Genomic DNA, 26546 nt, shown 5'->3' with positions numbered 1-26546 from the left:
TGTAGCATATTGGCAATTTCAGTGTAGGAGTGAAAGCTCTAACTGTTGAAAAGAGAGACTAGTATATCCAGTGGTATACCGTGTACATTGATCAATTAATTAATGTTTCTGATAAGGAGCAAATCTTTCAGGTTTGTCACTAGAGAGTGGAAAAAATAGTGAGTATGATGTCTAGAAGGAGCTTGTTTTTTTTTAGCTCAGTGACAAAAAGTACCAAGAAATACTTCTTTTGAAGATATATGGAGACCAAGTAGAGCTTTGAACTTAACAGATAGTTTATAAAAAATCAAGTCAAGCAGATGTCTCTCAATATAGAAATAGCCCTTTAAATTGCACCTTTTTGACTTTTAATCATACTTGAACTGAAGAGTCCAGACATTCATGGCTCTAAACTTTATCATGACCATCATCCAGTTGTGTACAGAATGGGGCTGTTCATACTTCTTTAGACGATTCTGCATTTTATCAGTAACAGAAAGAATTTACGTTGTGCTCCCTTATGCAACTTCAGAGTGGAATTCCCTATCAAAAGTAAAAGTAGCAAAGTAAAAATTGAAATAGGCTTGTTGGATGTTATAAACTAGTTATTTCCTCCTTGTAGGTTACAAACTTTACTATGTGAATACGTGTATGTGGTGAATGGGAAAAAAAAAGTGACAGTGTCTAGAAGCTCTGATTTATAGCTTTTTTTTTCTTCTTTTTTTCCTATAGCCTCCACGCCACCCAGCAGAGTAAATAAACGCAGAGTTTCTCCAAGTGTTGTTTCCACCTGGGAAAAGAGAGGCATCATCATGTCTAACATTACTATTGATCCAGATGTCAAACCTGGCGAGTATGTCATCAAAAGCCTCTTTGCTGAATTTGCTGTTCAAGCTGAAAAGAAAATTGAAGTTGTAATGGCTGAACCTTTGGTGAGTCCTTATTTTTTCCCAAAGTATCCCTTGAAATGGTCCTGCTTTTCTTTTTTCTGAAACAAGCTAATATATTATGGCCAACATATATATGGCTACTAAAAAAACATCGGCAGATATTGTTGACTTTTCTAAGGGATTACTTAACAATAAATAGGCCTCTGCAAACAGGGTTGCTGCCTGGATTATGTTTTATTGACTTCCTTCAAAGCTGTTTTAAGTGGTTACTGGAAACGAGGCCTCTTAATATTCCAAAGTTCTGTAAAGTTACAAAAGGAAATAGTGACAACAAAAAAAATGTTCCTACATTAATACACTATGAAGCATGTTTCCTGTTGATATTTCTTTGAAATAGCAATTTTTTGAAAGTATAATTTCAAGGAAAGATGTGTTTGGTGTGTTTTGCCAAGTAATGTTAGCAGTGACATCAACACTTTGAAGAATGTAGTAGCCAGTATCTATCACAGATTAGGTAAAATTCTGTTTGTAATGCAGACAGCATGCTCTTGAAATAAATGATTTATTTTTAAACTGGAAACTTCACTCAGTTGTGATCTTTAGTTTGCTTGAGCTATGACTCAGTGTCCATTTAAGGTGTTTTTTTTTTAATGTACTCAAGTAGTTTGCAGTCCTACAGTTAAATGGAAACATAAAGGCACCCATTAGTCTTAAAATAATTATTTTACAAAATCACTAATTTACTGGATACAATTGCAAAAATTCTAAATTTAAAATGTTAATAACCTTTTAACTTTGTGTACCTGCAGTTATTTAACATACTTCCACAGCATAAGCATGTTTTGAATGTTTTCATTGTTTTTGTGGACTACCTTCTCTCATAAAACGCAAGTGGGCTGTGCTCATGACCCTGCTATGCCAAAGGCATGGTATCAGAATCATGCTATGTTACAGGCATATTGTCAAGGAAACCTTTGTTCTAGGTGTCTATTTCCTACAAATAGCTTTGAATAGCTAGAAAAATCCATCCATCCCATGCTCCCCTGCCTTATTTCCTACATACTGCTTGAATTTTTTAACGCAACAGATGCACACCTTGGTTACCATTTGCTGTAATCACCTCGCCGTTCTGTGCACTGAAGGTGAGATAAAAAAGTAAAATAAGTAAATGATTACAAAGAATGAAATGTACAGCAGTATGGCTTGCTGTATGCAGGTTGAATTTAGTATACAGTGGTGGTCAAAAGTCAGATGTTTCTCCTCGCAACTGTCGTACTACAGCAAATTCCTAAAACGATTTATTCATTCCTTCTCTTGTTTGTAGTTGCTTCAGGCAAGCAGTTTCTACCACAAAGAACCATGCTGAGCAGGTGGCAACCTGCAGCTCATGGAGTGCTTGTGGCAGTGACAGGGCTGACGTGCAGGGGTAACTGCAGTGAGATGGATTTTGTGGCAATTGCCGAGCCATGGGGCAGTGCCCAGGTTTCTGGTCTTGGGTTTGGAAAGACATACACTCAAATGCGCAGGTCTCCTTCTCATGACAGCTCCTGTTTCCATCCTCTGTATGCCTGTTCCTCTCGCGATCTCTTCTTGCTGGTGTTGTGTCCTTAATTTATACCTGCTAGCTTTTAAGTAGGAGTGCTTCTTTATACACAGTTTTTCAAATCAGAATATTATATATAGGACAGAACTACTGCTATCAGAACGGATAGGTCATTATCCATGTTGTTCAACCAGGAGTACTTCCTGCAACGTGCATTTCATTTTTATTTGTATGCAAATTCAGTTATTTTATTTGAAGGAAATTTACTTTTTTATTAGTTCCTTGCATGCATGTAGGGAGCTGTAATGTCCGCATTACTGTCTCTTGGGCAAAGCTGGTTAAAGACACAAAATAGATCTGGCATGCAATGAATTTTGGGTGTTGAAATCTTAAAATTAGAGCCTTTTAGTCAAAGGCAAAAGATAAAACATAATTTGAAATGATAACTAAAAAGCCAACTAAATTGAAAGACCTCTGCAACAGTTGCTTGCAGAAGTGTTTATTATTGTGAGCGATCCAATTAAAGTAAAAGGGGAGTGTGAGTGCTTGGACCCCAGTTTTGAAACTATGAAAAATGTTATGAGGCAGCCTGAAAATACAGAAAAAGGGGTCAAAGCATGTTTTGTGGTGTCACTGATCGAATCATCTTCCACTACAAACATAATACATCCAAGGCAGAAGAAAAAGAAACATTTCTTTATACACACCTACTTACGTATACATTGTGCATAAATATATATATGTGTGTGTGTACCAGGCAAGCCTACAATTTAAACGTGACTTTACCGTTTCCTTATAGACATTAAAATGATATAAGCATTCAGGAGGGTCTGATTAGAAAGCACGGAAGTATTTGCAGGAAAACAGGCATGAAAATGGTCAGGGGTAAAGACCTCTCATCATGAAGAACTGAGAGGAGAGATGTGGGGGGGTGATGCTGGCAGTGGAAGAGCCAGTAACTCCACTGAAAGGGGCCTAAACAACATTTTACCATTCATTCTTCCGTAGAACATAGCAGGGAGCATGCCATTTGGTCAAAATGACACAGACTGTAACGCCTTTATTATCAGTTGGGCTGAAGAGGATTTTTCCTATAGGCACAGGCTGTTTGGAGTTAAATCTCTGAACTTAAATATTGATGGCAAGATAAATGTAATAGTCACTTGTGAAAGTCTTTAACAGTTCTGCCAATTTGGTTCTGGTTCACTTGCTAAGTTTTTACATTTATTTAAACAAAATATGTTTTAATGCAGTCAGGTGTAAATTACCTTACATAGCCAACATTCTTGATTTTATATTGGTAGGAAGGAAGGACTGCAGAAACCCAGCAATTTAAAAGAGGTGCTAGAAGCTGTGGAAAAGTTAAACAGCCTGAGCCTGTATAATGCAAAGAGGTGGAAGGGGATGCTTGAAGGTGTCTGAATGAAAGGAAGTGCTGAAGTGGTTTTATTTTTGTATGTATGATTTGAGATAAATACTGCATATTCTGTTCTAGTGTTTGACATTTAAATAAAATGATGGGAGTCTGAAGGGGCAATGGAAAGGTACTGACTTGAGACTTGAGAAAAGGTTTTACAGGAAGAAAGCCCCTTATTATAGTTTGATTTAATTTTGTCAGACGACTTGGCTGCAAATAATTAAGTTTATACAGAGAATATATGTGTGTGTATATATATATAGTGTTATATAAATGTTTAATGTGTTAGATGAAGCTAGGCTGTTGGATAGAGCTTGGAGACAGACCAATTAAAGTTATGAGCTAGACACTATTTTTAAAACTTGAAGAGGATCGTGCCAGCAGGGGAACACAAGCAGATAGAGAACAGCAACTTAGGAGCAGGACAGTGGCTGGGGGCAGAGGGAAGGTAGGTGTGCTGCCAAATGCGTGGGTTTCATTCAGGAACTGGGTTGTGATTTTAAAAAACGACTGAATGGTTTCTCTGCCTCTGATTAATTCGGAGCTCTCTACCTGCAAAATTTGAATACTGCCGTTTCCAAAGTTACTGGAAGGGTTTCTCAGAGTGCAGTAACTTGAACAGGTGTTCAAGTACCAAGCGTAACCATGGGAACGAATTGCCTTCTTTTAGGGAGTCATTGAAGTTAATACACCTTCTTTTATTACTTTTTAAATCAATTCTTCTAAGTCTTTTGTAGTAGTACATCATTTTAAAGGAAGAGGGGCTCAAACAAGATTTGAGTTCTGGTAGTCTAAGGTGCTCTTCCACAGCTGAGAGAGGATAACGGAGAGGCCTGATACCAGCCTTCCCAGGCATGAGACAAACTACAGTAGCGAAAAAGCTAAGTGACAGGTTCAGTTACCTCGTGATTTGTCAGGCTGAATGCAAGCATAGAGGGCTAGAAGGAAAACAGACCGTCTAACCTGGTTGCTCCAAGTTACCACCCTGTTAACTGGGTAAGCTGCTAACTCACTAAATTGCAGTTCAGTCTCATGTTTAAGCCCAAGCCAGTACCATATTTAAACCTGCTGGCGGCATTAGCACATGCTTCGCATCATGGAGAAAGTAAACGTTGCTAAGCCTGATAGCGTGTGCTGCAGCAAGTCTTGTCTAGGCACTTTGAGAAGCTTGTCTGAAAACTGTAAAATGCTACACACTGCATTTCTGTCCAGGGCCCTGACTTACCGAATGCAAGTGCTGCTCAGCATTTTGACTATGCAGGCAAGGGATGAGGTGCAAGGCAGCATCACTCCTCTCTTTGGTACCTGTAGCTTTTGCAGGTGAGGGAAGACAGAAACAAGCACACGGCTTTTGCTGCCTTTACCCGAGCAGCTCCGCTGCCCCACGGAGATGTCCAGGCTACCAGGGGCTGGCACAGGGGAGCCCTGGAGGGGTGCCAGTGGGTGCTGCCTGTTTCCACCGGTGCGGTTGTTTGCACAGTGCACGTACGTCTACATCCTGATCTTTGCTGCTTGCCATATGTTGACATTTCTGCTTCTCTGCAGAAGCAGACTGCTCTTTGGTTAATTCAATAGTGTTTTATTTTCATTTCTCTTGTAAAAGATAAATGCAGACCTATTATTTCCATCTCTCTCTGAACTTCAGGAAGCCAGGGAGATAAATCTTAAATTATTAATTTGGTGAAAGTTTCCAGACCTTTACTTCATGCGGTTGGATAGATTTTTGTAAGTCACGTGAGACAACTGGGACAATGACAAAGCAGTGTCGGAAAAAATACATTGAAAGAAAATGAACTTTAAAGCCATACAAATAATTCAAAGGCCTTGATAAACCTGTGACTGAGTTAAAGAGTCTTTATTTGGTCCTGTCACATTTGTTTGGTAGGCATTGTGTTAACTATAGTGATATTTACCTTTTGGCAGTTAGATTTTAATGCTGTTAAAAAAATATAGAGACAGTATGCTGAACTTGTAATGTCTTCATTCTTTCTGATACAAAAATCTTAGAAATCTTATCAACACTTGATGTACAGAAGTCTTAATTAGTACAAATGGGAAAACAGAACAAGCTAAATTTTCAGAAGTATCTTAAAAATAATGTGCTGTCTGTTGACATGGCTATCAACTTCCTTGTCTAAAGACTTCTGGATCATTTCACTTTAATTTTGTAGTGTTCTTTTGTTTGGCTATGTCTGGTTTTAGGCACATGCAATGGATATAATAACCCCAGTGTTTGTTCACCTGTATAGCAGTGTTGTCGCACTGTGGTAAAAACACCCACTGTGTCACGAGGAGGCTTAAGGAGCCTCACTTCTACCAAGTGGGAAAGTCGCTTCTTCGCTTTATAGGAAAGTCCACCTCTTCTCAAGAAACAGTTTTCCAGTTATTTTCCCTCAGCTCGTTCAGCCATATATGATGTTTATATAGGGTGGGACACTTCTCATGTTCCCCCTTTATCAATAAGATTACAATTATTTGTGCAGTTTATCTGGAAGCACGGTATGGGTAACATGAATTCACCTACAGCAGAAGTTTCCTTTGCAGCCAAAAAAAGGGTGGAGGGGGGGAATTCTAATGAAAACAAAATTTGAACGTGCCCATTACTCTTTGAAACTTCTCCTATCTGCTGCAAAAAACACCCAATCCCCATTTGAATCCATTTACTGTATAGTCTGTCTGTTTCAGTCCAGCAAGAGTTAAAGGCCACCCAATATTGACTTTTTACATTCCTGGCAGCAGCCTGACAGCATGGGTGTTGTCCCTGAGCTGCTGAGCAGTTACTTTGCCTTAGCTGGGCACAGCCTGTGGGAGCGGAGCGGCCTGGCGGTCTGCTGACAGCATAACGCCTCCCCTGCGTCCCACAGCAGGCCCTGGGCAGCTCCTCCAGTGAAAAGTACTTCAACATCTCTTTAATTAGCTGGAAATGCTCATCTTTATATATTTTACTTAATTTTAGTATGCCTTTAAAGCTTGCTTTTTGGCACTTGGCTTATGGTTTAGTAAATCTGTAAATCATTGCCCCTCAGAACCTATATGCAGGACTTAGTTGTGGTTTTAACTTTCCAGGATGCCCTAGTAAGAGCATTTAAAAATTGTATTTCTTGTAGTTGTACCTATTACAGTTCGTGAGTGTTTTGTTTTCCTCAAAGCTGTAATTCTCACTCAATTATTTTGTCATGAATGTAATTGAATTCTGCTTTTAACATAATGTTTTATGGTACTGGTAGCAATGAAATATTGTGAGAATTAAATTCCAATAATACTGTATCATTTCTGTACCATATGAGGGTATTTCAAATGTAAAGGAAGTTATTACTGACATTCGTCTTTTCCTGGGCTTGGTTCTGTAGCTCATTTCCTTTATAGTTCAGGGAAAAGAGCAGATTGGAAATGGCCTGAGCAGTTGTTCAGTCCAGCGCCGCTCCCTAATTCAGAAGGGAATGGCTTTCCTTCTAAGTCCAGCGTGGCACACATTGCCAGCTGTCTTCACTGAGCACAATTCTTTAGGCCCAGCTCTTTGGGAGAGTTGTTTTAAGATGTTCTGTTTGACGGTCATTAGGTCATTTTACTGTTATGCTACCAACTTAATTTTAGATCTGTGTTTTTTTATTTTGTGAGTATACTTCATATCTTCAGAAATGGTTCTAGCTGAAAAATAATGCATGTTAAATATTCACATTAAATATTATTATATTATTTCTTTGTTCTGTAATATAACCAAGAAAGGAGTCTTTGTCATTGATTGCATAATGAGATTCATATTTCCCTTTACTTTTTTTTCTCCAGGAAAAGCTCTTGTCCAGATCTCTTCAAAGAGGTGAAGATCTTCAGTTTGATCAGGTAGGAGGCATGTAATTAAAGGCAGTTTGCATAGGATTAAGATGGCCTCTTTTTATGTAGCATAGAGTTTCTTCTGTTGTGGTGGCTTAGAATATAACCATTAGGGTGCCTGAATCAGCTTTAGAAGACTTAGACTTTGAATGTTGTTAAAAAATTAATAATAAAAAAGAGACTTTATTTTCCAATGTAAAATATGACAGTAAGAAACTAGAAGATTAAATAAATTATTTGAAAGTGGCAGTGAAAGCTGCTGGAGGAATGATGCTGAAATACGGTAAGGAACAAAAAGACTATGTTTATTTCTATTCCTGTTACAGGCTTTGTGTAACCTCAGCCTATATCATTAATATTTTGGTGTTTGGGCATTCTGCTTTTACAAGCAAATAAAGTTAATTTCAGTAATGTGGCAGTTACTGAATGCCTTTTAATTCTATGGCAGAAGGCTTAAGGCAGGTTCAGGATGTTACTTCTTTTTTTGAGTGTAAAGTCTATAAGGCTATTATGTTTCACTTAGAGTAACTGAACTGTACCTGGAATAACTCTTTGCTCAATTTATTCATGTTTATTGTCTGTATTTCTAATTGTTTCTTAATACAAGCATGTTTTTGTCCTTTAACCACTTCCTTGCAAAGGAGTGGCAGCACCCAGATGGTGCCCCCTTATTTGCCTGTTCCTATTCTTAGCTGTTATTGAGTAGCCTCTTACTTTATGAAGGTTAATATTCTGTCCATATCTCCTCCTCAATTTTTTTAAACTTTCCATTATTGCTCTATTACAGTTATTAGATATTGCAGTGTATGGAGCTGTCCCTGTTTTTCAATTAAGAACCATCCATGCACCTCTTTCTTTTTTTTTATCTTACTATAAGAGAAAACAGATATTAGCACATGACATTCGATGCATAATTTTATTTTCCAGACACCTCCTCCCTGCCCCATATCTCATACTTTTAATGCTTTCTGATCCCAAGCGCTACAAGGCCATTATCTTCTAAATTAAAGCTAACTCACAAGCAAGGAAAATGGCTTATGGGGGATGTGACATAAGTTCCTTGGTTGCTCCAGTATTTGTTTTAGAGCTAACCAAGAGGAAAATAATCTGAATGATAGGGATGATCTAAGGAAATCTGTAAATCAGTAGTATTACTATTTTTTCTACTAACTTTCCCCCTAGAATTCTTTCCTAATTAAGGATTTTTTTTGTCAATCACTAGTATTCATATATTAAACCATGTATAGGTTCTACAAGTAAGCTGAATGCAGAGAATTAAAAAACAAAAACACAACAAAGCATGTAATTTCTGAAAATTTGTAATATAGAAATAAACATTTTTCAGAAAATTTAGTGCCTGAAAAATAATGAAATCTGATTTTTATATATGTATCTGAGTTCTTATTTTGTTCTTTCAATATTTATAATCTAATTTGGGTTTATCAAGGTCTGAATTTTAATGGTACTGAAAAACATCTTGAGAGAATCAGACTTAGAATGGCTTCCTAGTGGTGATAGGGAAGGTGAATTTTGATAGGTAATTTTGAACATAGTTTGACAAATTAAGACTGCTTCTCTCTGTTGCTGGGTATGTAAAACCCTCAGTAGTTTGCAGTATGGAAGACAGAAAAGTGAAGAGAGAATGGGAAAATACACGAGAGGAGGATCCAGAATGGCCATTGCATCCAGTGAAAGAGCAGAGAAGCCAGAGCTGTTGCTGAGCCACCTTGTTCACTCAGAGATCTTTGGAGTTTAGGACATGGAGTCTGAGCTTTAGCTCTACCAATACGGTACTGAGCTAGTAAGTGTTGTACGGTGTTAATAAAAAGGGAGTGGCTGAAACACAGGAGGGACTCTGGGAGCAAGGGACCTAGTTAAGTCATTCTTTAAGCTCACCAAGTGAAGACCAGAGGGATGGAAAAGGAAGGTGTGTTGTGTTGCCTCTCCCTATCATGAAAAAGTAAACTAGCTATTTAATTAGCTGAAATGTGTTTCAATTGGAAATACAACCAGAACTGCTATTAGAGCCTGCTCTGCAAAATCAATATTTTTTTTCATTTTCAAATAGTACAATTCTTTTACTTGTCATTAAGGTTTTAATTGAAACAAAAAATCTAAATTTAGCTTAAAGGTATTAAATTTTGGAAAATAAGAAAATTTTTATTTGGTAAGCTTCTGAACTGTTAAAAATTGTAGCACTTTAATGCTCAATCATTCCTGGTGCATCAGGAAGCTATTGGAGAGGAATTTTTACAGAGCATATATTGCATTTCTTAAAATATTTTTGCTTGTACAGCTTGAAACTGAAATAGCTTGTATTTTTCTTCTTCTGTTTGTTGTAAGAATCATACTTGGCAATTTCCTACTCTTGTCTTAAGACACCAGAAACTTTGTGATCACACAGAAGCAAATATTGGCCATCTCAGTGACTTCACTGAAAGTAGATGTGTCTCTTGAGTTCAGGCTTGTTTGTGACCAGGCACAAGTGGAATGCTTTAAGGACTTTGTACATAGCTGGAATCTGGGACCTTGCATCTCTCTCTCTCCTTACGTCTCAGTGTTGCTGGTGGATAGGCATAGTGCAGCTCTTAGCAATGTGTTGTGGCCTTTAAGGCTGGAGTGCACTTTGCTGTTTCGTTCTGGGGAATACACGTCATGATGACTGGTGTCCAGTCCCATCCAGTTTCTTGGGTTAGCATTTTATCAATGGCAATTCTTAAAGCATATGATACAGCTTCTTTCCCTGGATGGTGTAAACTGTGTAACTGTTGGAGTGTTTGTGAATGGTTGTAGCATTATTGTACTTTGAAAACATATAGGAAGACCTAAAGAAAAAGTTTAGGAAAGTTTCAAATGCAGCTTTCTTCTTTTTCTTTTATAGCGATAAACCCATGAGCTCAGGGGGAGAGAAGGGGAGTAGAAGTGCTTTGTGGGGAAATTTTACATTGGCAGCACAGGGTACTCTGGGTGTTCATTGAATCTGTTCCTGGCCTATTATGTGTGAGGTTGCTGCATTAAGCACTGAACATAGCCCTGGGCAACTTAGTTAATACATTCCTGTTATTTTTAGAGAGAAAGAACTTTCTGTTTTTAGAGAAGGAGTAATTAACGTATTTTGCCAGTGTTAAAATGATTTTGGGGGAATGGAAATGGACAGGACATTCTGAAATACATTCTGTTCAAAAAATATTATGATTCCCATGTCAAACAAAAGAAAAATACATTTTGGATTGTTACGGTTGATGATGTACACATAACCCCTTCCTCAGCAAGAGCTTATCCCTAGCTTTCATTCTGATTACCAGGTTATGTTGATGGCTTTATGCTGAGACTAATACCTTCAGTTTACAAACTCATGAGGAAGGTTCTTTCTTTTTGCTTTCTGAATATTTATTCCTGTCTATCTGTCTTAATGCTTTTAACTTGTAATTTCTTCTCATGATTAGAGAGTGCTAGTAGGCTCAACAGAGGTTTTTAAGTACCCCAGGCTGATGCAAACATGTATTTCTTGCTAATGTAACCTTGGTGAAGAATTTTCTAAGCATCATCAATACAAATTAGTGTTTTGAATTCTTTTTTTTCTGATGCTGTTCCCTACTGAAGGATGCTGCTTCCTGTTACTATTACTGAAGGATGATAGTTTTAATAATGACTCACAAGAGTCTCCAATTTGCTCATAGCTTTTCTTTCCTATTCTCTCCCTCTTCATAAGTTTTCTGTTGCCAAAGCACTATTATTATTTTTCCAATAAACTTTTTTTTCAGTCATCTTTCCTGTCAGAAATTTCTCTTGAGCAACATCTTGATTTGTATGCGTTCCATTTCATCACGCACCACTGCATTTCAGACCACAATAATTTTAGTGTGGTAAAATTGAGATTTTTTTTTTTCAGTGTCCATTTCTAGAAGTCTCTGATGTATTTTGGTCAGTTAACTGGCTGTTTCTTTTGTATGGATACCGGTGTGCAAGGAACAGGCTTGCAGAATACTTGGTTTCCAAAGCATGCTGTAAAAATTTCAACATAGATCAGTGTAAGAATAAAGCTATACTCAAAATGTAGCCCTCGTTCTGAGATGCAAGGCAATAAGCAAGCCTGCACAGTCTTTCTAGTTGCTTTTTCTTTTGTGTTAACTGGACTTTGTGTGGTTTGTGTTTTCTGTAAATGCCTTCTTTTTTTTTTTTTTTTGTGTAGTTATCTCAAAGAGAGTTCCCCACCTGCAGCAAGCATGCTTCATTTTTCCACTGAATCCTTTTTTATTGAGTGTCCTAATGACAGACAAAATAATAATTTTAAAAATAATTTCATTAATCTAACCAGATTCTTCATAAAACCTAGTTTCTCTTCAGATTTGCATTGTGCATAGATTGTACTGTGTACTGGGATGTAATGCTTTTATAAACTTCAGAGTAATAATTTATTTATTTTGAGGAAGGTCTCTGTCCTTGTTTGTGTTAGTCAGGGATTTTTCAAATAGTCAAAAATACTACTTAAATGTTGTGACCTGAATAGTTGGTTAAACTGGTTGAATAAAGTTTTCCGATAGGTGAAAGATTCTTTTATGTTTTTGTTATGTTTAACCTCTCCCCATGTCTTCCGTAAACCCAAAAAAGTAGGATCCCTTAGATAAGGACAAAGAAATGATGACATTGGCATTACCTTACTTTTCTGGAGTAAAGAATAGCGAGTAACAGATAAGTCATAGCATGAGGATGGCTTTTGTTGAAATCTTTCATTTGAAAGATGCAGGAGGTAATCAATATGTGACATTTATGAGCAATGTGGTAATTCCTTTTTCTAGCTATAGGTATGGGGACTGACTAGCTCCACGGTGCCTCCTGACAGGAATTTTATGCTGTTTTATGCTGTCTTTCTCTAGTCATTCTTCTTCCCTCCAAACACAGATGAGTTCTGTTATTTTAAGTTAAAGAAAGCATAGAGAATTCAAGTTTTATACCGTGTTAAAGTATTCCTTCTGTAACAAGTTCTACTTACACAATTTCAATGAAGTTTGTAATTCATACCCACCTTTTCTGAAAGAGGACAGTAGATAGAGGAGTTAGGCTGAAAATAAGATCTGGACAGTCAAATGTATATTTACAGTGGATTAGAATATCTAATAATAATAATAAAAGCTGGTTTTATTTGTATTATTACCAAAGAAGCATGTTTTCAAGGTTACATACTTGCTCAATTTAGGAGGTTTATCTTTTATCTGTCATAGTGTAAAGGTAGGCATGCTTCAGAAATCCAGATGGAAGCAGTCAGGAACATCCTTTGCTAATTTGTAAAATTATCCAATATACATGTATGATTCCTAAAACAATGTTAAACACGACTCTGAAAGTGTAACTATATTTAAATACATTGTATGTTTAAATATATAAATCTGATTGCTTTGTCATGCTCAACTCCTTTTCTCCTTTTTTTCAGTTGATAAGCTCTATGAGCTCAGTAGCAGAGCACTGTCTCCCCTCCTTATTACGCACCTTGTTTGACTGGTACAGGCGTCAAAATGGAACAGAAGATGAATCTTATGAATACAGACCTCGATCTAGCACAAAATCAAAGGGGTAAGAGTTTTTCTTTCAAAAAAGGAAATCTTTGTGTCTTATAAGAAAATGGAAGTGCTTTGTGCTTTTTTTGACAAGCGTTATACCTTTGATCTGTCATTACCTAAATCTGTGGAGGAAGAGGATGGGGTTCTTTGAAGTGCTGTATTTAACTTGCATGGGTGATATGCATGAAGTGACTTAATGATTTTGTTTGGTTGATATAAATGTTTTGGTTAGTTGATACAAAGAAGGAAGTTAGACCCTGGTAATGAGCTAGTTCATCTCCATTTTGAGTTGTTTTGTTTGTTGCCAGACCCTTTCAGGGGAGGAGTTGAGATATTAGTGCTGCACCGAACTTGATGGTTTTTCTAAGCATTTTTTTATATGTGCAGCTATGATTGCATGGAAGATACGTAGTCTCCTCTGTAATATTTGTGTTCATTCATGTGTGTGATACATGTGTTCTTGATTTCTTATTTTAGAGATGACCAACAACGTGAAAGAGACTATCTACTTGAAAGGAGGGACTTAGCTGTAGATTTCATTTTTTGTTTAGTTTTAATAGAGGTTCTAAAACAGGTAAGCTCTTTTGCTTTGGCAAATTTCTTTTAATCTTTTGCTTTTTATGTCAATTTTAGTCACCTCATCTAAAGTTTTATATACAAAATTGGAGCATATATATGATAAGCACATATAAGGCTAAAATTATGCACTGTGTTATCTCAGTTCTTGGGTCCTCTAAGCCAAAGCTGCTAATGTAGTACAAAAAGCAAAACTGTAAAAATAGCATTTTATTCATGTTCAGCACCTTTTGTGTGCTTAAACATTTTTGAAATACATTATGAAGTCATTGAATGGCAAGACTAAAATGCTTTTTTTTTTTAATTGGAAAGGGTGTGCAATTTTGTTTTGCCTTTTGCTAATGTAGCTCTAGATGGTATCCATATGCACAAATTCTGTTAATATAAAATTTGCATATGTGTATGCACAAGAGGGTAGAGTTTGGCTTCAAGTAACAGCCTTTTTTCTTATAGAGAGGAGAAAAATATTAATAAAAATATTAATAAAAGTATTTGAAAGATGTAGTAGACTTAAGTATTTGAGACAAGAAGTCTGGTCAGGTATTTTGTGTCTTTTATGAAAAAGACACTTTTTTCAGGTATATGAAAATTAAATGGCTTTCTGTATTTAGTAAAGAAAGGTATATGGTTTAGTTTGCAAATCATTTGTAGGGTGTTTATAGTTGTGGCCTATTTGTGGTACAAGGAAAATGAAAATAGTAAAGCACAGTCTAGAGCTGCTGATCATTCACTGAGAAAGTGAGAAATTGTTTAGGATTGCAGTACTGTATGGGCAAGCTGCTGTATTTTGAAGTGGTACCAGTTTTTCTGTTGAGAAGAGAATGTGTTGCCAATTGTGCAGATTTCAGAAGTGCCAAAGTTTTGGCTTAAAGAGAGTCTGAGATAGGTCTGATGTGGTGCCTCCTGTGATGCTTGGTGACCTGTTGATACTTGTACTCCAGACAAGGGTTTTTCTGAAGTCAACTTCCTCAGTGGTCATTCTTCAACCTTTTGAAGCAGTGGAGGAAGTACTGATTAAATACTCTGGTGTGGTTTTGATGGCTACTTTCCTTTTAGTAGGGATTCTCTGTATCTGGTCTTGAACTTTTAAATGTGGAAGTGTCTCTGGATTTTGGCCATGTTTCTTCTGCTGGAGAAATTACTTTGTTTGTCTAAATGCCTTTCCTCATCATCTGTAGAAACCCAGCAAACAGACATCTACATGGCTGATGGACTGGGTTGTCATCATGTATTTTGATTGATATCTAAATTCCACAAAAGTTTTTAACACAGACCACCCCTCTGCAAGCTAAGGGACAAGATTCTCTGTGCATTTAAATGCATTCACAAGTCATATCAGACTATACTTCTAGATGAGGTATATGATGTTTTCCACCCACCCTGCCCCAGTTTGTTTTTCTAAGGGCCCTGGTAAGGATATTTTCCTTTGGGAAAGACCTTCAGTGGGCCACTGAACCCAGCTACACCAAGTAGAAGAACTGTTCAGTCTTACACGTTATCTGAAGGAGGGTTTGTGTGTTCCGCTTGTAAAGAGTATTTACTTTTAGGCAGTCAGAAGTGTGGAAAGGATGGCTTTCTGTCAATAAACGTATTTACATTCATATTGCATTCATCGTCCTGTCTTCTCAGAAGCCCTATCATTGTTTAATTCTTAGAAACTGGATTTATGGGGTGCAAACCGTGCAATACAGCCTTTTATGTAACAAGCACAGAACAGCTTGAGTGAGGGCAACAGACATGACCTGTGTAGGAATAAAAGTCTTGTATTTAAGTGACTATATATTACTCATTGTATTATATATTATATATGCATGTAAACAGCCTGTTTCAGTAACCAGAAATTCTTGGATAAATAGCTTTCTTGACACAGGAGAGTATGAAATTCCCAAGCAGTAAGTGCTTCATTTTCTGTAGCCAAGTCAATAATTTTTTTTCGTCTGATATATTTTTGTTAGTCTTAATCACTGTTTACCAGTAACATTCAGTAGTTGTCCTAGTCCCTACATCAACTGCTTTGAAATTTTAAGTATATTATGACTTCAGAGTTACATATATGTATGTATATATAGTGCCTTTTAAAAAAAGTTATATTGATTTTTAGGCAAATGTTTCATTTTGAAACTGAGGAAAGCAGTAGTGTTAAACAACGTCATTTTAAAAGGGTCTTCTAAACAATGCATGATTTTTAATTTGTCACCAAATTGTTACTTAGCGTTATGAAAATTCTTATGCTTGTGCTACTTATATTTGCAGAAAGTGTTAAATTGACATGATCACTTCTTCTGCATTCTTATTTTTTGGTTTTGTCTTCCTTTGTAAGTGATTAATTGTATTTTGAGGTTAAATCTGTAATAATTGTAATAAATCTGTAATAATTACCATGCAAGGTAGAAATCATAGAAAGATGCTAATCAAGATATTAACATAGTCTGATAAAATTTAATAACAAACTTGTAGTGTTTAGATTACTTCTAGATGTTTATTTCATTATGAATTTAGTCACTAAAAGCCAGTGTGCAAAATAATTTAAGAGACTATTAATACATATAAATAAATTCAATATTTTTGGCAATATGTAGCATTGCTTAAATTTTTAGATCTTCAGGTTGTGTAAATGTTCATATCTTGCAGAATTAAATTGACATTATATGCCAGCAGAGGATTTGTCCTTTGGCAGGGGTAGGAAATACTTCTCCAGGGCAACATACAGTAGTACTGTTTATGTACTTCATACACACACATATGCATAGTTACATACCTGTAAATAATATTTTTATTTCAGATACCTGTTCATCCAGTGCCAGATCCTTTAGTACATGAAGTTCTAAACTTGGCTTTTAAGCACTTTAAACATAAGGAAGGGTAAGTTTCATCTGTATTCTTTAAATGTGTGTATTATCAGCCTGTGCTTCCCTGTGATGATTGTTCGCCTTTGATTGCCTCACATGTAACACTTTGGTGATAATACTGTAAAAGAACAATGATCTTAGAACTGAAAACATATCTTGAAAGAGCACAGTGTTCAATATAATAGTTTATTTTTCGTAGAATGGTTTGCATAGCCAACCGGACAGAAAAGAGTTCTGAGGTTAGATAACAATAGTAAACTTCCTATGCAGTGTATGTCTGCTCAACAAATTTGCACCCTTTTAAATGTTACCCATGCATTTTGTGCTTGACGTTCATTGTTCTTGTGGTTATGCTCCATGGTATGGAATGTTATCTTTCTCTTTGTATTTGTGAACTCTCTTAGGGTTTAGAAGAACAAGGATATATTTGACACTTATGGCTTTTCTTTTCTTTCAGGTATTCAGGAACCAACACTGGGAATGTGCATATTATTGCAGACTTATATGCAGAAGTGACAGGGGTTCTTGCTCAATCAAAGTAAGTTCAGGAAAAATGACTCTAGACTTATGGAGTATTTAATACAGCAGCATTTATTAATGGCCCCAGTAACTAATAGTTAGTGTGCTCTGGCATGTCCTCCTCACTTTCCAACACAATAATTTGAACAAATCAAGGAATAATCTTCAGTACAAAACTGAACGGCTTTGCTGTAAGTCTCTAGGTGCAGGGAAAGGAGGCTTGCAATCAGTCCATAGTTGTTGTTCTGTTAACAAGTGTATTCTAATGTGCTAATCATCATAGACACTTAAATACCTCGCTTTTAAATATCAGGGTTCATCTTGCCTGTGTTTTGTTTACTGTAGGTGCCATTATCATTAACAGCATAAAGACATGAGTTCAAAGTTGAAGACATCATGTAAAAGTAACTAAAAATGCCAATAATTGCTATTGATATCCTTTGTTCAGGTTTCAGGCTGTTAGGAAAAAGTTTGTCACCGAATTAAAAGAACTGCGGCAAAAAGAACAGAGTCCTCACGTAGTACAAAGTATCATCAGTTTGATTATGGGAATGAAGTTTTTTCGGGTAAAGATGTATCCTGTGGAGGATTTTGAAGCATCGTTTCAGTTCATGCAGGTAAACAAACATCATAGCAAACTGAAATAAGCATTGTTTTGATTGTTGAGAACCCATTCTAAGTTGTCCCAATCATGTGGCAAACCCATAATACATGAAATTACAGTTAACATCTATAATAGTCCTGAGAAGACTTAACACACACGTGGATACTTTAGTTTGTGCACAGAGTGGTCAATTTCATATAGTGGAGTGTGCATACATGTGTATAGATATGTATTTGCCTGTAAAATTGTCTTTGTGTCTTTGTATCATTGTCATCTTGAAAATTAAGATGAGTATATAAAAATGTAAAATACTACATTCTAATAATTTCAGTATAAGATGAGCATTTACTTTTGGAAATGGGAATACTCTGAGGAAAAGCGTGCATTTTTTTATTATTTTAGTAGGAAAAAAAACCCTATCATCTGGTATTTCAGATGTTCCTCTTCTCTCTCCCCCCCCATTTTTTATTCCTTGTGAAAAAGTATTTAAAGTTTCTAATCTTTTGTAAAGTTGCTATTGTCAAGGAAAATAAGTCTAACTAAAACACATTGTATTTTTTAAATTTGACCTAGTAATTACTGTGATACTGGTAGGGGTATTTATGGTACAGTGACATTTCTAAGTCTTTCTTATTTTTGAAATCTTTTCTTAACGCTTCATCACAAAGGAATGTGCTCAATACTTCCTGGAAGTAAAAGATAAAGATATAAAACATGCACTTGCTGGTTTGTTTGTGGAAATTCTCATCCCTGTGGCTGCTGTAAGTATTTTCTTCTCCTTCCGCTTACCTCACTTACAGTTAAACTCTCATTGTTAAAATTGCTTCCAATGATCCCCATTACATTGTATTTTATGTGTTTTAAAATGCTATAAAGCAAATTACAAGCACCTGCATAGCCTTTTGAAGGGAAATGTGTAAGTATGTTTTGCATATTAGTTTCCCAGCTTTTTTCAGAACCTTTTAACACTGTTTTCTAGACCCATATATCACCACAGCACTATGTAATCTTCTAAATGTTCTAAAAGACAGAAGTTTCCTGTGTTTAAAATTTTTGTTATTATTTTATTTTAGTCCCATTGACTTTCTTTATTAGCTGAAACCTGTAAGGTCCTTCTAGAATAAACTGAGATATGTAATGTTTTTACAGTCAGGTACGGAGAGTGTGAACTATTATTCAAGAAGAAAAAAACTAGTATAGGAGAATATCTCTGACCTCTACTTTCTCTTTCAAATATATCTATCTTGTCTTGAGCTGCAGAGATACATTTCTCTCTCTAGATTTTTTAACTTTGGAACTACTGAAAAATTTAGATGGGATACGGTTATTCCTTTTAAAGCATTACCACAGAGAGGTAGATTAGCTGTATATTGAGTCAAGTCTTGATTTCACCTGGACATATTTCTGCTCTTTTCTAAAGAAGAATTAGCTGTCCTGTTAAGAAGTAAATGCATTTTTCACTTGGAATTCCAAAGTTACTTTTCAGGTGGAGTGGGGGTGAATAGTGAACGTAGTTAGCATTTAGGTAGATATGATTATTAGTTTACAAATTTGTAATTTAAATAGTAAAAACAGCACATGTATTAATTAGGCAGAAGCAGCATTTGGGAATTGGAATTGCTTGGTTGTAATGCACATCAGGAGTGCAGAATGGTTGTGTGTTTGTGGCAATCTGTGGATCTTTTCCTCCTACAAATATGGATTGAGTCAGTGCTTTAAGCATTTGGTGAGGGACTCATAATCTTTCTGACTCATTGAATCTTTAATCATTCCATACAAATGGAGCTTCTTAAACAGAAGCTGAAAACCCCATCCTGGATGGAAATAGAGTTGAGAGGTTTAGTCATTCTCTTGGAAGATGTACGATGACAGTTTGAATCTTTTTTGAAGACGATGAAAGAACTGAGTCTGGATTTCCTGTATCTTGGGTACAGAAAATCACTTCAGTGAGTAAGCTATTGGGTTTCAGCACTGTTGCTTCTTTACTATCATTCTCTTGCTTAGTCATTCAGGCATTTTTAAAAATAAGACCTGATTAGAACCCTGCAGGTGTAATGGATGACTGAATATTTTCCACTGCAGAAGATAAGGCTGGTCTATAAGCCCAAGGTTATATCCAAAAGCAGGAATGTGGTGGTGGCAACAACTGACTAATTTCTCATGTGGAGCTAGAGGGTACAGAACAACATAGAGCTTAAGAATAGCAAAAGAGTAATAGTTTGGGGACATTTAGGAATTGGGTTCAAATGTAAATACTTTCTCAGTTCTTTTGGGGTTTTCACAAGTTACAGAGATATTATATGCTATTTTTTATGTGTCTGCATCGTGAATATTTCAGCTTTCTAAGAAAGATGGACATGATGTATCTTTTAATAACTCCTGTTTCAATAATAAAAAACTAAAAACAAATAGCTTATATTGGAAAGAGCAGGGAAATAAGAAAATTGGTTTTACCTTTCAGGTTCTCTGTCAAAAAAATACAAAATTAGGGGAAGTACAATTGCTTCTGCAGTGCTGTAAATGCATGTTCTTTATCTTGCATACTTTTAAAAAAGATATCTTCTAGGAAAACAAAACTGTATAAAGCAGTATTCAAAATTAAGTTTAAATTGATTATCAGGGGTATCCAGAGACAATTCTGAGAGACTTGGAGGGGGGTTTAATGAAGAAGGTAGCTGCGTGGTTTGTGGAGGGAAGGCTATTTTGCATGCAAGGACAGATTGAGTAAAAAAAGTTATAGGGGCAAGTGTGTCTCTTTCATTGATTATGAAAGCTGAACAAAGACCACTTATATTATTGATTGGCTGGCAATCCTGTGTCTCTTTTCCTTTAAGCTCCTAGTTTTCAGAACTGGGGAATATAAAAGAAAAGGGTAACAGCAGAAAAGGGATCAGTTAAAAAGTTATGGATATTATTTTTGAAATAAATTAAAGTACACTTTTTGAGGATTTCAGCGTCCTTCTTTGTTAGTTGATGACATATACTTTACTTACTCTTCTTTACTTATGGAATGCAGACCGTATTTTAAAAACAGTGGTTTATGTTTTCTTTGTTTTACTTTTTTATATTATTTTTTGACCTGTGTGGTTGTAGTATATGACATGATTCATTATGTTTTTATTTATATTTCAGACAGATAACAGTCAAATACTTATCTAACACGAAATTTAATGTTTGAACATTCTTAAATTCATGGATGTCTTACTGTATATTTTTACTACCTTTTTCATAAAATTTTAAACCAATTTATGTGTGTATTTTTTTTAATAGGCTGTTAAAAATGAAGTGAATGTGCCATGTTTGAAAAATTTTGTGGAGATGCTTTATCAGACTACCTTTGACTTGAGTTCAAGAAAGAAGCATTCGCTGGTATTTTAAAGAAATATTTCAACTTCTCCATTTTGCTCATCTTAGGCTTTTAAGCTAGTGCATTATCTTAAGAAAACCTAACAGCTGTATTAATTTAAATCTGAACTCCTCAGTTCAATACAGTTCAATTCACGCTGTGTATATTGCTTTTGCTCTAATTTTGATCTATATTTCGTGCTAGCTATGTGCTCTGTTATCCCACTTGTGAGATTGTCTTGAAATTGATACTTGTTCTTATTTTAGATGGTTTTAGCACAGTTACTTAACCTAATGTCTCTTCTAATAAGAACTTATGTTCAGGGAGTCTGTATATTTAAATTGTATTTAATTAAAGGATAGAAGCAGCATGCAGGCGTATTTGCTTTTCCAGCAAAATAGAGCCTGTTAGTAGCCCTGTTCTGCCTGTTTTCTCCCTTCCTATACTTTTTCTTTTTTCCAACATATAAAGCATACGTTATTATATATGGTTAAACTTATTATATAAGAATAGAATAGTTGATTTTAGGATTCACTGTTCTGTTTAGGAATTCAGAAGCTTTACTATATCAATATTACAATTTACAAATTTGTCCTCTTTCTATAATTTTTATTCCACAAAAAGGTAATCTGCAGTCAGATCTGGCATTAATCACCATCTTGTATTTCCTAAAGAGATAGAGTATTTAAACAAATCTTATGTAAATAAAGCAAATTCGATAAAGAAAATTTGCATACTCACAGATTTTATTAGACAGGTTTTGTTACTGCTCCTCAAAGTCTACTTTTATTAAGTAAAATTTCTGACTGTCTTAAGTCTGCATCATAATCAACTGAGTTGATTATGTATATTTTTGGTTATATTTTTGCCCTTAAAGGCAGTTCCCTCTCCCAGCACTTAAGACCCCATGAAATGAATGATCTGATTGCAGGGAAAGAGCAAATATTGTAAGTGGGGCGAGATCTGCCAGCAGTCTTTGTTTGAGATCAGGCCTTGCTAGGAGATGAGTTCCACTGTAGTCCCATTGACCTGGCCCTATACTAATACCAGCCAGTCCTGGCTGGCAGGCGTGTCCTAGTGCAGGGGAAGGAAAGGCACAGTGCTAAACTGGTGACCAGTCCTAGTTGCTGTGAGAACCTGAGACAAGAACCTACTGTGTCTCATTCTCGATGTACAAGACTTGGAAGGTATGCAAAGAGCAATTTGATCAATTCTTTTTCCCCCCTACTCGTAGGCTTTGTATCCATTGATCACCTGCCTGTTGTGTGTCAGTCAGAAACAGTTTTTTTTAAATAACTGGCACGTTTTCCTGCAGAACTGTTTGTCACATCTAAAGGTAAGAATCCTTTTCAAATCAGAAACTGTCACAAATCGGTAGTATTTATTCCAATATGTTGTCATTGTTCTAGTGCCAAATAAACAACAAATATTTGGCTGTTTTTAAAAGGACACTGTAATTTTTTAAAAACAGTTAATTGTCTTAAGTCTCCATTAGTACTAAACTTCTTATGATTTTATATAATGCTGGAAATAGATATTGCCTCCTGGGGGCCATCAGTTTTGTTGAGTAAAATCTGCAGATATATCTGTTAATAAATGCAGTTTTATACTAGAGAAAGTACAAACTGTAATTCTGCATGTGAAGATTACAAGTGAGAAAATAATTTGTCTCTCCTCTTCACTTACTGAAGGAATAAAAAGTAAATCTCTAATCCAGAAAAGAAATAATATATACAGCCTGTGATAGGTATTTTCCAAGTAAAAAAATTCAGTGTCCTTTTAACTTGTGGCTTCATTTGATAGCATTGTAGAACGTACTGTGATTGACAAAACACAGAGATTATGGTGCATAGAAATCAGGGATTTGGTTCTGTGAATTTCTTACAGTATTAATTGTATGCTTTCTCTCCTTAATTTTGATTAACGTAGCTCATGATTTTGCCTAATGCATCGATGTATTGATTTTGATGATTTTAATACTTTCTTTGATCCACTTCCACAATATTCATTCTGGTTAGGTATGAGTGACAATTCTGAAGCTTACTAGGAATATATGTAAACCAGCATGAAGTCTAAGGAAACAGGCTTAGCTGCTTGGATTGTTTTTTCAAGAATAAATTTGTTTTCATGACATCTTTCACACTTTTCTGTTGCTTGTTGGGTTTTTGTATATTTTTCATCTAACATTGGCAGTTCTTTTGCAATGTTTGCCATGTTTGCTTTTTTATTATTATTAATTTTGCTGTTTATTTTGCTTATGGAGGCTTCTTCTGTTTTTAAAAGCTTTAAAAAAATCTTACAATCTAGGAGCTGCGTTTTTCTGGCTTAATATCCATTGCTGATAATGGATGTATTAAAAGTATAAATGCCAGAGAGTTCAACTGGTAGTTCCTGAGCATGCATTTTATATTTTACTTAGTTTTGTTAACCACTAACAGCTTAACACATTTACTGTAAGGCTCTATTCAGCAGAAATTTTATATATGAATTTCTGCAACTCAGAATTTTCAGTGTCTTGATTCTGTGCTATCAATGAGTTAGGATATTTTAATGGCTTGATTTAATCTGGTCCACCAAATACTTTTTTCTTTTTTGGGGGTGGGGGTGTTGCCTAGCTTGAGGTTAATCTTTAAAAATCCACCCCAAGTGTTCTCCTGTGTCTTGTGAACGAATGTGTTCCTTTGTTTCTGAAGCTAATTAAATGCATGCAATCTGTAATTAGTAATCTCATTAATTTATAAATCTGAATTTCACAGCAGTTTGGTCTTTTAGATTTCCCTTTCCCCATTTTACTTCCTGATTTCCTAGTGACCAAAGTTATCTTATTTGCAGTTACTTAGATATATTAAAGGCACAAGGATTCCAAACCCATCACCTCTAGTGTCTTAGATGCTATTTAATAAAGTAACACTGAGAGTTATTGGAAATGCTTTAATGTACTAATAAATTTCATCCAGCCCTAACACATGGGGGATACCTGACAAACTGAGGGCTGCAGCAGTGCCAAGACCTAGGCTCTGTCACAGGAACACTCTTACGAAGAGCATAGGCCTGGTAGCAAGAGGTGATGTGGGCCATGAATTCGCGGTGCTCAGCTTATTCCCTGCTGACTGCCAAGTGCAAACTTTTGCCTAGCAATGGATGCTGTGTGGCCGTGCTCCAGTGGCAGAGAATTAAGCTGATCTCCCATTTGCTGTGGGGTGAAAGCTCACACCTTGACAGTTGCTCCATAGCCTACCTTATCCTGCTGTATTTCAGTGCAGTTACTTCATTTGACAACTGTAGATACATTGGCCTCTGAATCCTGATCCAGTACTAGCAAGATTTATTGTCCTTATAAGCTGTTTGCACATGGTTACAGCACACACTCCTTCTAGTTATCCTTAAAGCAGGCTTAGTCTGCAGAGAAAACATCGTAGCCATTCTTAAAGAAGGCAGGCTAGGATTTTTGTTAGGTTGGTTGGTTGTTTTTTTTTTCCTCTTTTTCATTTCTGGTATCACTGCTATGAGGAAGGATTATTACATCTGAGTCTGGACCAATGCAAATAGCAGTTAAGTGAGTAGTAAGAGCTGGTTTAGACCTGGAGCCTACCAAAGGGCGTACCCTTGGAGTACGCATAGCTGGCCTTGACCTGTGTAGCAGCTGGGTTGCCATCGTAGCTTTGAGCTTAGCAGAGTGTTTCTTCACACACTGAAGCGTAGCAGATGGTAACACTGGTCAGTGTTGTAAAAATGTTTTGCCCACTTTTCTAACCAGTATTTAGATAAAGTAATTTTTGCAGATTTGCCAGAAAGTTCAGTTTTGGGCACAAACCGAAGCATAGGAAGTTCTGGCTGAATATGAGAGGGCACTTCCTTACTCTGAGGGTGACAGCACTGGGACAGGTCACCCAGAGAGGTTGGTGGAGTCTCCTTCTCTGGAGATATTCAAAACCTGCCTGGATGCCGTCCTGCACAATGTGCTCTAAGTGATCCTGCTTGTCAGGGGGGTTGGACTGGATGACATTTAGAGGTCCCTTCCAACCTCGGCCACTCTGTGATTCTGTGAAAACTGAGTCGTGAATGGAGATGAGCTCTGGTATCCTTACCATTTCTTACAGGGAGAGGAAGGAACATACAGGAAAGCTGCTGAAATGGAAGGGAAAACTGTCTATCATACTGCACTGCTATTTGGTAGAAGGGTTTTTGGTTAGTTTAAACTTAGCATCTGTTACCACAAAACCTTGAAAGCTGGAGGAACGTTTTTTTGCCACTATAGTAAAACCTGTATTTCTACTGAATAGAGTCCTTACTGTACAGCTATCTGTTGTTTTTGTGCTTTTTTCATCTAACATGCATGTGCCTCCCATTCTCATGTTTGTTATGTTTTGCTGTCTCACGTTGCTTTATTTAGATGCCATCTAACAACAGTATCAGAAAACAAATAGAAACACTGCAGGTGAGTTAATATGTTGTTACAACTCAGTGAAACATTGCTTTGTCTTATGTAAACAATGTGTTTTTGTTTTTTTTATGTTAATCACTGTATTTTGTGCTTTCCTTTCTCTGTAAAAATGCTTGAAGTACTGTTAAGAAGCCACACTACGAAGAATAACTAATGTTTCAAAGATCTTTTTTTTTCTTGATAGATAGTAAAGGAGAAAGATCAGAAAATTATCAAATATCGGTTTGTCATAAAGGGTAAAAAAGTGTCTTTGTAAGGTTGAATATCAATATCACAGTTGGTTTCCCTGAACAGCAGTGCATGTTTCCACTGGAAGTAAACTACGTATTCAGATGTATATATATTATTTTCTGTTAATTTATTCCCAAAACTGTCTTGCATGCGAGCAAACTTGAAAACATTTTCACAATTAAAAAATGTGAAACTGATTTATTATAACAACTTGCAGTGCACTAACTTGAAAGACTTTTACACTGTTGGTTTTGCAGGTTTTAAAAAGTAGAAATTGTTTTAGTTCAGAACAGAAGAAAAGTTTAACATCAGTATTAAAAAGTACTTTCTTCAGTAAGTGACTACATTTGACTAACATGGAAAAAATGCTATTTTGTTTCTTGCCTTCATTGAGATATGTTTCATTGATTCGTCTTAATGTGTCATGTAAGACCATTGTAGATTTGCTCTGATTTTGTTTTGTAACAGAGATACAGTTCTTGAAAGTTTATTCATAGTCTGCTGATATAATTTATCCATTTTACAAGTTTTAGGATGTGAAACAGAACTGTGTTTAGGGAAGAAAACAATTAAACAAAAACCAGGGTGCTTGAAAATTTACCGTGCATCAGCTAAATGGGCTGAAATACAGGCAGGTCAGGGTATTATATAGGCATATATACTGAAATCTAGGTGCAGCAATCTCAAAGAGAAAAGGAAATACTGACATACTGACAGCAGGTATACAAGAAGTGTGCCATAATTAGACAAAAAAAGCCA

General features: G+C 36.1%; 1 protein-coding gene across 11 annotated transcripts in view; it reads left to right on the top strand.

Annotated features, from left to right (window-relative positions):
- Positions 1-26546, top strand: part of FRYL (FRY like transcription coactivator) — a 170668-nt gene that overhangs the window by 72413 nt on the left and 71709 nt on the right. For 10 of the 11 annotated variants that reach the window (XM_084518260.1, XM_084518252.1, XM_084518261.1 and 7 more), the window contains 11 exons: positions 712-911; positions 7616-7669; positions 13092-13231; positions 13696-13792; positions 16577-16656; positions 17101-17181; positions 17611-17779; positions 18435-18527; positions 21037-21135; positions 22347-22448; positions 25506-25550. In XM_084518260.1, the coding sequence (XP_084374386.1) occupies positions 792-911; positions 7616-7669; positions 13092-13231; positions 13696-13792; positions 16577-16656; positions 17101-17181; positions 17611-17779; positions 18435-18527; positions 21037-21135; positions 22347-22448; positions 25506-25550 (1080 nt within the window). In that variant the 5' untranslated portion in view covers positions 712-791. The remainder of the gene's footprint in view (positions 1-711; positions 912-7615; positions 7670-13091; positions 13232-13695; positions 13793-16576; positions 16657-17100; positions 17182-17610; positions 17780-18434; positions 18528-21036; positions 21136-22346; positions 22449-25505; positions 25551-26546) is intronic. The other variant, XM_084518257.1, reaches the window with a different exon arrangement.

This window comes from Aythya ferina (assembly GCF_964211825.1).
Source record: "Aythya ferina genome assembly, chromosome: 4".
NCBI classification, from domain to species: Eukaryota; Metazoa; Chordata; class Aves; order Anseriformes; family Anatidae; genus Aythya; species Aythya ferina.
Note: the sequence above shows the minus strand (reverse complement) of the source record. Positions and strands in the feature narration are given on the sequence as shown.